A 10,978-nucleotide genomic window follows, 5' to 3' on the forward strand; every position below is an offset into this window, starting at 1 on the left:
CCTTATCTTGGCCATAGGACAGGGTTATAGCATGTTTTGGAAGCTTTTATTATTATTATTATTATTATTATTTATTAAACTTGCTATACCGCCCTATCCCCGGAGGGCTCAGGGCGGTGAACAACATAAAGTCATACAAAAAACATAAAAAAATCTTAAAACAGGTACATTCTACTACAATAGGGGCCCGGCCAGCTGAGACCCATAAGGCTATTATACCTCACCCTCTTTTCCAAAGGGAAATGAGGAGGGGTCCCAATGATGCTAGGGGACCCTACTAGCAGGGGGGGGGCATTATCGGGCGGCTGGACTCCCCTCCAAAGGCCCGGTGGAATAATTCGGTTTTACAGGCTCCCCCATGGAACTCTTCCAAGGTCCCCGCGAGGGCCCTAATAGCTGGTGGTAATGTGTTCCACCAGGCCGGGTGCCAGGGTTGTGTGTGAAGCTGCCCTGGCCCGTGTGGAGGCTGTAGCTCGCCATCAAGGGGCCAGGGATCTCTTTACAGTAGATCTCGCCTCTGCTGATCGCATGAGGACGAAAGCCGACATATGGGGTAATGCGTCTGGCGGTACGAGGGTCCCGGGCCGCCAAGGCCTTTTAAAGGTCAACACCCACACCTTTGAACATGATTCGAATTCGATAGGTAATCAATGCAGGCGCTTAAACACAGGGGAGATGTGGTTCACGAAAGGCACTCCCCTTGTGAGCAACCGGGCACGCCGCGATGTTGGACCAATTTCCCCAGTTTCCGGATCAGGCTAGCGGAAGGCCCGCCAGAGAGCGAAGTTACAATAGTCCAGTCTGGAGGTGACCGTTGCATGGATCACAGTGGCTAGGTCAGTGTTGGAGAGAAAGGGGGCCAGCCGACGGGCCTGTCGAAGATGGAAAACGCTAAATCTGGTTATATGGGCCACCTTAAGGTCTCCATTGAAAGAGATCTAATCCAGGTGGACCCCCATGGGCTTAAGCGAACCGAGGGGTCGGTGCCAATATGGCCCCCTCCCACACCGGCGGCTGGAAATCCCCAATCTCACCCCCACGACCAAGCCAAAGGATCTCCGTCTTCGATGGATTAAGTTTTAACCTGCTCTGTTGTAACCAACCAAGTTCTTTTGTTTTTTGATTAGATCGGGCCCTCCATAGTTATCAGTCTGAGAGCTTTAACAAGCCTTGCTGTTTACCATAGATGTTATGATCTGTGTACATGTCATTTGTCGACTTCCAGGTTTGGATCAAAGATATTAGATAAAGGCCTTCTTTGGAGTCTGGGCTCTGCAGAACTTTCCCCTGTATTTTTATCCTACTACCAAGAACCTTGGCCTTTTTTAGAAGCTAGTAAAGATGAAAAACACTTTCTTTGTAAAGTATAAATAATTTAGCAGTCACTGAAGATAACCTTTTTGTTATTCAGCAGTTGAAAGTGTCTGTCTCATTCTAGTGTCATTTAGTGATTAGTTGATTGGCATTTATTTTTTATTGTTGCTGTAGAGATGTAGAGGTTAATTTCTTAGTTGGCAGGCTACAAAGCAAATTACCTGATAATTACCTTGATTTGTATACTAGGGGTGCAGTGGAGTAAGCAATCTGTCTGTCAAACAAATACTTGTTTGGGAGCCAGTTGTACATAATGCCATATCCCCAAGTCTTGGGTGTGAGATGTCCTTGCATTTTGATCTGTTTTGAGAACTGTCATTTCTGCTCAACGAGTTGTTTCAGTCACTATTCTCAACAATACTCGTTTTGCTTTTGCTCAGAATTTCCCGAAATCCTAGTAAATAGTGGAAGGAGGTTCCAGAGGTTGAGGTCCTCTCTCTCAGTGCTTCGTAGTGTTGCCAACTTCTAGCCTTTTGCCTGTTTCAGAATTGGATTCTGTATGCAGATAGTAGTAATTTCCTTATTCTCATTTTTGTGCACAGCAAATACATTCTGAGTGTTTCCTGCTTCTACAATGGTAATACAGAGCTTGGGAAAGAGTCAAGATTCTGTGATGTTGTGAATGAATTGATTTTGTACATCAAACCTGCAAGTAACAACGTGCTTATTCCAAAGGGCCTGCGTTGTTTTATTCTAGAATTTTACTCTGCTTGATTACCCCAGCATTGAGCTCTTAAAAGCATATTTTGGTAAATAGTTCCAACAAAATGCTGGACGTTATTTACAAGAATACTACAAGTTTTTGAAACAAAACTAACAGGTGATAGTAACTTTGGAGGAATGGTCTATAGGTTAGATTTGTGACACTGTCCCCATTGTGATAGGCCTGGAATTAAATGTTTGGAGGTTTATTGATGAAAGTATTTTTTTTTTCTCCTGGCCATGCTGCAAAGGAGGAATTTTCCACGTCTTGGAAGTAGGAAAACAACCGTGTACTGTTTTTTAATTCCCTATTCTCTTCTTTCCGCAGAAACAATGAGACGAGTGGTACGACAGAGCAAGTTTCGGCACGTGTTTGGGCAGGCGGTGAAAAATGACCAGTGCTATGACGACATCAGAGTTTCCCGTGTTACCTGGGATAGTTCTTTCTGTGCCGTTAATCCCAAATTTGTTGCGATAATCATAGAGGCTAGCGGTGGTGGTGCCTTCCTGGTTCTGCCTTTACAGAAGGTAAGAGCTTTTTTTTTTAAAGTCGTTGACTTTGTCCTGCACAGTTATTGCAGCCTGTTTCACTTCCTTTAGCGTTAAGACAAACAAAGGCCTCAGCAAATAGACGAACCTGGTTATATTTGCTTAGTTGAATTGAATTCTATTGCTGTTGGCATTATGTTTGTTAGATTGTCTGTCTAATTTCATTATGGTTGCTGCTGGGAGCAAAAGAGTAAGTCCCTTTTTATTGTGGAGATGGAGACCCCCTTGGAGCAGCAGTGGCGCAGGAGGTTAAGAGCTCGTGTATCTAATCTGGAGGCACCGGGTTTGATTCCCAGCTCTGCCGCCTGAGCTGTGGGGGCTTATCTGGGGAATTCAGATTAACCTGTACACTCCCACACACGCCAGCTGGGTGACCTTGGGCTAGTCACAGCTTCTCGGAGCTCTCTCAGCCCCACCTACCTCACAGGGTGTTTGTTGTGTGGGGGGAAGGGCAAGGAGATTGTAAGCCCCTTTGAGTCTCCTGCAGGAGAGAAAGGGGGATATAAATCCAAACTCCTCCTCCTCCTCCTCCTCCTCCTCCTCCTTCTTCTTCTTCTTCTTCTTCTTCGTTTTGTAGGCAAGTGACTCCCATCCTTTGCTCATCAGATTTGAAACTGCATGTGTATTCCTACCGGTAGATTTATTATTTAACCTTTACTGGGAAACATGAGAATGTTCAGTGGTAAATGGGTATTTCCAAATGTGGTGTAGTGGTTGAGAGCAGGTGGGCTGTTTGATTCTCCTCTCCTCCACATGAGCTGTGGAGTCTTATCTGGTGCATACAGTCGGATCCTGGTTCATCTAGCTCAGTATTGTCTGCTGTGAGTGACAGTGACTTTTTTGGGTCTCAGGCAAAGAAGCAGCTTTTCCAACATTTGATATACTTCAATTTTTTGAAGTTTTGAGGATTTTACTAGGAGCCTTTTGTGTGCAAAACAGAAGCGAACCCAACCACAAAAACAGCAGTGTGGCCAACAGTGGCGAATCAGGTTTAGTTTGTGATAGAATGTTGGCAAGAGACATGTAATTAGTGATTCCAAAATGAGGGCGTTTTGGGGGACATTTGTTCATAGGGTCACCATGAGTTGGATGTGACTAGACGTCACTTGCCACACATGCATACGAGGACGCTGCTCAAACTTTTCAAAATTCCAAGCGGCTGCTGTCATAATGATGGTCTGAAGCAATTTTGCAAACCCTGGTTGAGAGAGAAGCTGGTTTGAGTCTGTGGAGCTGCCTTCTACTTGAACCTTTGACTTATTATTGATGTAACAATCTTTCTGTTGTCTTGTGATCAATAGTCCCGATAATCCTTCCCCATTGCGGAACTGAGAGCCACTTGGGCCAGCTCCCTCTGCCAGGTGGCCCCTTATTTGTTTGGCACCATTACAATGGGCCATGCGCTCACATGGCTTACAGGGAATGTTGCTTGCGATTGATGATGCCAGAAAGGGCAATCAAGTCTCAGACAACTTGTGGCAATCCCGTAGGCAAGAGGTATTCAGAGATGGTTTGCATTGCCTCCCCCTGCATAGCAGCCGTAGATTTTCTTTGTGGTTTCCAGCTCAAGAACGAAGCAGAATTGACTCTGCTTAGCTTCTGATATCTGATGGAACTGGGCTAGCCTCGGCCATCCAGCTGAGGGCAAACTACATGGTGGGGGAAAGTGCTGCCAATTCACAGCAGCCCTGTTTGGACTGGGATTTTCAGACCAAGAGCCGTTCGGAGGGGGTTTGCCACGGCCTGCCTTTGCGTAGCAACCTTGGGCTTCCTTGGTGATCTCTCAGCCAAATATTAACCAGCCAAATACTAACCCAAGACCAAGAGATTGCAAATGCCTTAACAGTCCAGGTGCTCGGCAGCAACAGCCGCAGAAGGCCATTGCTTTCACATGCTGCATGTGAGCTCCCAAAGGCACCTGGTGGGCCACTGCGAGTAGCAGAGAGCTGGACTAGGTGGACTCTGGTCTGATCCAGCTGGCTTGTTCTTATGTTCTTATCCCTTCTTAGCGTCTGAGATCTGCTGAGATTGGGCTAAGGTGGGCCATCCATATCAGCACCTTCTTATGATTATGATGGTGTATTTTGTGCTTAACTGACATGACCATTTTTGTGATTGGTGTTTTGATTGTCAGAGAAGACTTTCCAAACGGTATCCCTCCAGATGCCTCGTGTTAAACAAACGATGCTGGGACAGTGAGGCATGATGAAAAGTCTTACAAACCAGAAAGGGTTTGTTCCTTTTGACAGCCCCACATGTCTCTGTAATGAGTCATAAGATAACCTTTCTTCCTTTATTGCAAATTTTCTCATTTCCTCCATTCAGATTAACATGGAGGAGAGTTCTTTATCCAAATGAGTGTGAGTGGCATAGGTCAGGCAATGCCTGAATGCACATTTCTTGCGGCGTGAGACCTCGCTGCTCACCTGTGGTTTAGCAGAGCAGACCTAAGAATTTCTACGTCGCTCTAGATGTGCCGATTTTGCCAGTTCAGGCGCTCTCAGCCTGCAGGGCTCACTTCCTCCCCTGTGGGTGCTCTTAAATCATGGTGTTTAATGTTGGCCCCCAGACCTCTTCGCCAGGATTCTCCTCCGGCAGATGCCGTGTATTTCAGGGGCACACAAAACTCTTGACCGGAATTTTGGGAGCTGCTCTGCAGAGCACCTGTTCAGAAATGGGAGGATGCTGTAGTGTCTTTCGTGAGGAGCCAGAGTGGGGTTACAGGACAGGAAGCTCCAGGTGCCATAGCAACCGACTGCCAGCATCCTTGCCTTGTACTGCGAGCTGGATGGCTTGTTCATCATTCTCTCCCATGTAGCCCCCCCCCCCCTCCCAATGTTTTTATCTTATCCTTGTGGGCGAGGCAGTAACAATGAGCCCAGCCCTGGGGCACTAGAAACCAGCACAAGGTACCTGGGCTGGGGATAGGAGGTGGGGGTGGGGCTTCTTTTGTGGCTTTGGTCGTGCTTTGAGGATGCCGTGGCAAAGCATTGCCCGTTTCCTGCTCACCCCATCCTAATAAAAAACCCATCTAAATGAATGGGCTGGCTATTTTTTTCATTTGCGTCTATTTTCCTCCCTCCCTCCCTCCCTCCCTCCACCCCCACCCACCTCCCTGGCGGCTGCTGCTGCTGCCGCTGCATTTCCCAGTGTCTTACGGCAGCCGTCACTGCAGGGCTCTGACAGTGGTTTTGTCCATATATGGCCATCGCAGCTCTTTGGGTCGGGATACGTCCTGTATAATTTCCACTCTTTGCTTTGATTGGCCTGGAGAACGGAGGGCTAGGAGCTCCGCTGCAAAAAGAGAGAAGAAGCCCCTCTGAGTCAAGTGGCAGGGATGATTAACTCTTAGCTGCCTGGATTTTTTTTTCCACGGGATGTGCCAGCTGAATTTCCTGGTAGACTTGATTTATGTTCATGTGGGAGGTTTAAGTAATGCTCAACATTATCTGTGAAGTCCTCCCATGTGAAACCTTGGGCAGCTGCAGTTGTAAAAGACTGCGCATGGAATTAAAAACTGGGGGGGGGGGGGGATCAGTGCCATTCAAGCATCTGTGCTTGATTCTTGGCTTTGTACCCTTAACAGGAAGGGAGGGTTGCGTCGAATGCCGGGATGACAGCAGGCAGAGCTTGGGCTGCGCTTGATATTTTTATTTTGTTGTATCCGGCACTTTCCAGAAGTCGCCAGCTTTAGTCACTTTAAAATAAAACAGGGGTTTTGAGTACACATTCTGAGACTATTGTAAAGGGCGGGGAATTGAAATATAGTAATATTCATTACTATATAAGAACAGCTAAAAAGTGGTGGGAACATTGTGCAGAGAAAGTAACCGAAAATGAGAAGGTCAAGATCCTGTGGGACTTTTGAATCCAAACAAAGTGTTGAAACACAATACACCAGACATCACAGTGATAGAGGACAAGAAAGTGACCATCATCAACATAGCAGTACCTGGTGACAGCAGGGTCATTGAAAAAGAACACGAGAAGGTCACTAAATATCCCAATTTGAAAATCAAGGTTCAGCAACTGTGGCACAAACCAGCCGAGGTCGTCCCAGCGGTAATCGGCACGCTGGGCGCCATTCTGAAAACATGAGGGCAGCACTTGAAACACCTTCGAATTGACAAAATTAACGTCTGTCAAATTCAGAAGGCAGCCCTAATGGGATCCACACAAATACTATGCCAGTACATTACAACTTCCTAAGCCTCTGGGTGAGGCTCGAATTGTAATGAAAGGCCAACCGCCAGCTAAAGATCTGGCAGCTGTGAAATCAACCACAAACGCTTGGAGTAAAGTCGAAGATTGCAGATGTGCTGTGGTGGTCCGCAAGAATCCGAGGCCCAGTGGAAACAATGCCGTTATAGAGTCCTGTGGTGGTAGTAAAGTCACAGCTAATTTATGGCATCCCCCAAGGGCTTTCAAGACATTCAGAGGGGCTTTGCCATTGCCTGCCTCTTGGTGTCCCATCCAAGTACTGATCTGGGCTGACCCTGCTCTCGAGAGCTGATGCGGTCAGGCTAGCCGGGGCCATCCAGCACCTGTTCTTGAATGCCAGTGAAAAAGTCACAATAAAGGGGGCTGTGGGTGTCTGGCATCTTTCCTAGTTTCCTTCTACTCCACTTTTAGCCCAGCAGTATTGATGGCTGTGCTGTTGACAGAGGGCCTGTACTCTTCAGATTGGTGTACTCTGTGTACACCAGTGTAATCTGTTGTGGTCAAGATACTGGGGCTTTGGGCAGGTGGCGGAGGAGGAAGATGCTGTGGAAGGTAACTGGGTATATTTTACTTACCTTATTCGTTTATTTTACGTTCTGCCTTTCTCACTGAGACTCAAGGTGGGTGATGAGGAGTACGCACTGTGTAATCAAAGAGTACGAGAGATCCTAGATCCAAGAAGTGGCACAATAGGACTAGGATTGCAGAAATCAGAAAACACCAGATATATGTCAAGCAATGCAGAAAATGGAATTACAAACGTAGAAAACAACGCAGTTAAGAGCAGAACAATCCATACAGTAAACAGATAATTTTAGAGGGCAGCCATTTTGGTCTGCAGTAGGACAGCTGGATTCGAGTCCAGTCAGAGACCAACAGGATTGCAGGGTGTCAGCTAATGCTCCCTTTGTCAGATCTGATGAAGGGTGCTGTGACTCACAAAAGCTTGTACCCTGGAAATCTCCCTTGCACTATAAAGTGCTACTGGGCTGGAATGTAGCTGTTCCAAAGAGATAACATGTTCCATACAGAGTGGCATAAACTACAGCATAATGTATGCTCTTTATAAAAATGCCTACCTGAACCATTCAGTTATACGGTTGCCCAGGTTCTTTGTACAAATGCCATCCTGAACAATTCTGTTTTATATAATTTGCAGAAAGACAGCAGTGTGAGATGTCTGCTCAGGTGAGCAATTCCACAAGGCAGAGGCCACCACAGAGATTGCAAGCTGAAACACCCACACGCACACCCCAATATCCCTTTATAAGTATAACTGGAAGGTTCTTTGCACTTTCTCCTTCAGCTCACAACTTTTCATGCAAGCATTCTTGTAGAGGAAATATGCACAGTCATTTTTAGTTCTCATTGGGCAGGTGCTGTGTGGTTTTGACAGAGGGCCACACTGAATTCTTGCTGCCCTTTCGCTGCTTAGGTGTGGCTCATGCAAACTGCTAAAGAGGTACTGACCAGTTTCTGGGTGTTCTAGTTTCAGATTGTGGCTGGGGTTGCATGGCTGAATACTTTCCCAGGAACACAGTTCCCTGCACACAGAAAACTAGTTGGGGGAAACTGTAGGGAAGAGGTCTTTCTCCTGACAGTTTTCTTCATGCAGGGATTTTTAAACAGAGGGAAAGTTCAGCCATGTGATCCTTCTGCAACAGTTTGAAATGGAACAGTTGAAAAACAGGTTTATCTTCTCATCTTTGGATTGTGAGAACTAACCCTTTTTTTAAAAATGAACAAATTATCCTGTTGATCACCAACGGAGCTTACATCTTAAAACTGGGTACTGGCTGTTAAAAAATCTGGGAAAATGTTGTCAGAATTATCAAAGGATCTATCTCTGGATCCCCCACCCTTTCTTTGGTCTTATGGCCAATTTAATGGCAGCTTTATTAATGTACATATTCCTGTAGAGGACATGCAATATTTTGAGACCTAATGGACTAAATGAGGAATCAATGAAGGTGAGCTACCCCTTCCATCTTGCACTATTCTCTCAGAGTTAGAGGCTTATTATGTGTATTCATGAGATTTTACTTCAACTCCTACCGTTTCCTACTCCTACCTTTGAGAGGAAGAGAAATCTGTCAGTGAGTTATTTCCCCTCTCCTCATTCTTAAGGCAGCATTTGTTCTTTCGGATGGATTTTTAAAAATTCTCTGGGTGAGTTTTCTTAACACTGGGTTTTAATTTATAATTTTTAATGGTATGTTTTATTCTGTTATTTTCTAAGCCAGCTTGGGCAGTTTCCCTTGGAGAGGTGGCATACATTTCCTTCAATAAATAAATGCAGAACATGCTTTGCTTTTACACTTTTGACTGAACACTTTTGCTGTGTACTTTATTTGTAAAGTACACAGCTGACCCTGCCTTTCCATCCTTCAGGGAACTACAAGAGAATTTAAAATTCTAAAACAATAAACATCAATGTTGTACTGAAGGAAGGCAGCAACAGCCAGACTAATGACATTCAGTTGTATTAAAAACAACAATACTGTATCATGAACAGCAGTGAAAGCCATCGGTAGAAGCCAACCTTCGGAGACTAACAATTCTCTGGGCAAAAGAGTTTTCAACAGATAGGGAAACACTGGTAGGAAAAGAGGTCAGAAGGACTTTCCGTTCTTCTGCTGTAACTATTATGGAGGTCTCCCTCTCTTATTTATTTATTTATTTATTTATTTGTTCCACTTTTATACCGCCCTCCCCCAAGGGGCTCAGAGCGGTTTACAACATAATACAAGTGGATAAATAGAATAAAATGCTAAAATTTATATTAGTTAAAATGCAGCGCTCCAAGTATATAAATATTTAAAACAGATGGCGTTCAGCCTTTCACTCCCCTGACTCTAAGAGGGGAACAGCGGGTCTCAGTTGTTAATGGGCACCTATCAGCAGCCGGCCTCCCCAAAAGCCCGGCGGAATAACTCGGTCTTACAGGCCCTGCGGAATTCACTGAGGTCCCGCAGGGCCCGGACAGCTGGCGGAAGAGCATTCCACCAGGCAGGGGCCAGGGCCGTAAAAACCCTGGCCCTGGTGGAGGCCAGCCGCATCATAGAGGGGGCGGGGACCTCCAGTAAATTGGCCTCTGCCGAGCGCAGAGACTGACGTGGGACATATGGGGCCAGGCGGTCTTGTGAGTAGATACGGCCCCTCACACAGTAGAAGTGCGTATGAAGGTTTTTATTCACTTGTTAATTTTAACTATTTATGCTGCTTTACAACGTTCGCATGTTCCACTCCGTAAGTCACCTTGAGCGGATTCTCTGTTCTGTTCTACTTAAATAAATAGAGGCACATCAAGGATCCTCTGAAGCCACAAATGCAGACGAAACGTCAGGAGAAAATGCTACTGGGACATGGCCATACAGCCCGGAAACCACACAGCACCCCAGTGATTCAAGTCAGACTTGAAAACTAACTGGTAACTGTATTGTTGAAGGCTTTCATGGCTGGAATCACTGGGGTGTTGTGGGGTTTCCGGGCTGTATGGTCGTGTTCCAGCAGCATTTTCTCCTGACGTTTTGCTGGCATCTGAAGATACCAGCCACAGATGCAGGCAAAACATCAGGAGAAATTGCTACTGGAACACATGGCCATACAACCCGGAAAACCCACAACACCCTGACTGGTAACCAGTAAAGATGAACAAGACAGGTTTGGGTCCCCAACCGTTGCCAGGGTCATGCTATTCCCATCAGTCACATTCTGGACCACTTGCAGTTTCTAAACACTCTTCAAATGTAAATTCCTTACATTAGGCTATTTTGGATGTCCCGAAGGCATGAGTAATTGTGACCAACTCCTTTCTGCCTTGGAGCTGGAGCTCCAGCCAAAGGTGGCTCCGGTTCTTTCCTGTTGTGGTCTCCTATGGCCCATTCACAAAAAAGGTCCAGCTAGCATTTTTTTCTGGAAATGTGTGCAAGCTACTACACATGACAGAAAGCAGAAGCCTTCTGCCAGGATCTGCTCTTTCCCCACTGGTGAAGCATGCTTTTTGCACAGTCTGTGACCCAGGCTGTAAAGTGATACTGTGCTAAAACTTGCTGTTCTTCCACGAGAAGCTACCGTGCATCAGGGAATTTATCTGCGGTTGCATTTGGAGACAGTGTGAAACCTCAGCCCT

The 10,978-nt window shown here is 46.0% G+C and overlaps 1 protein-coding gene across 1 annotated transcript in view; it reads left to right on the plus strand.

Annotated features, from left to right (window-relative positions):
- Nucleotides 1-405: 405 nt before the first annotated feature.
- Nucleotides 406-10,978, plus strand: part of LOC125442511 (sodium/hydrogen exchanger 7-like) — a 28,561-nt gene continuing 17,988 nt past the window's right edge. The window contains exons 1-2 of the mRNA XM_048513878.1: nt 406-553; nt 2,405-2,604. Of these exons, the coding sequence (XP_048369835.1) occupies nt 406-553; nt 2,405-2,604 (348 nt within the window). The remainder of the gene's footprint in view (nt 554-2,404; nt 2,605-10,978) is intronic.

This window comes from Sphaerodactylus townsendi, linkage group LG13, assembly GCF_021028975.2.
Source record: "Sphaerodactylus townsendi isolate TG3544 linkage group LG13, MPM_Stown_v2.3, whole genome shotgun sequence".
NCBI lineage: Eukaryota > Metazoa > Chordata > Lepidosauria > Squamata > Sphaerodactylidae > Sphaerodactylus > Sphaerodactylus townsendi.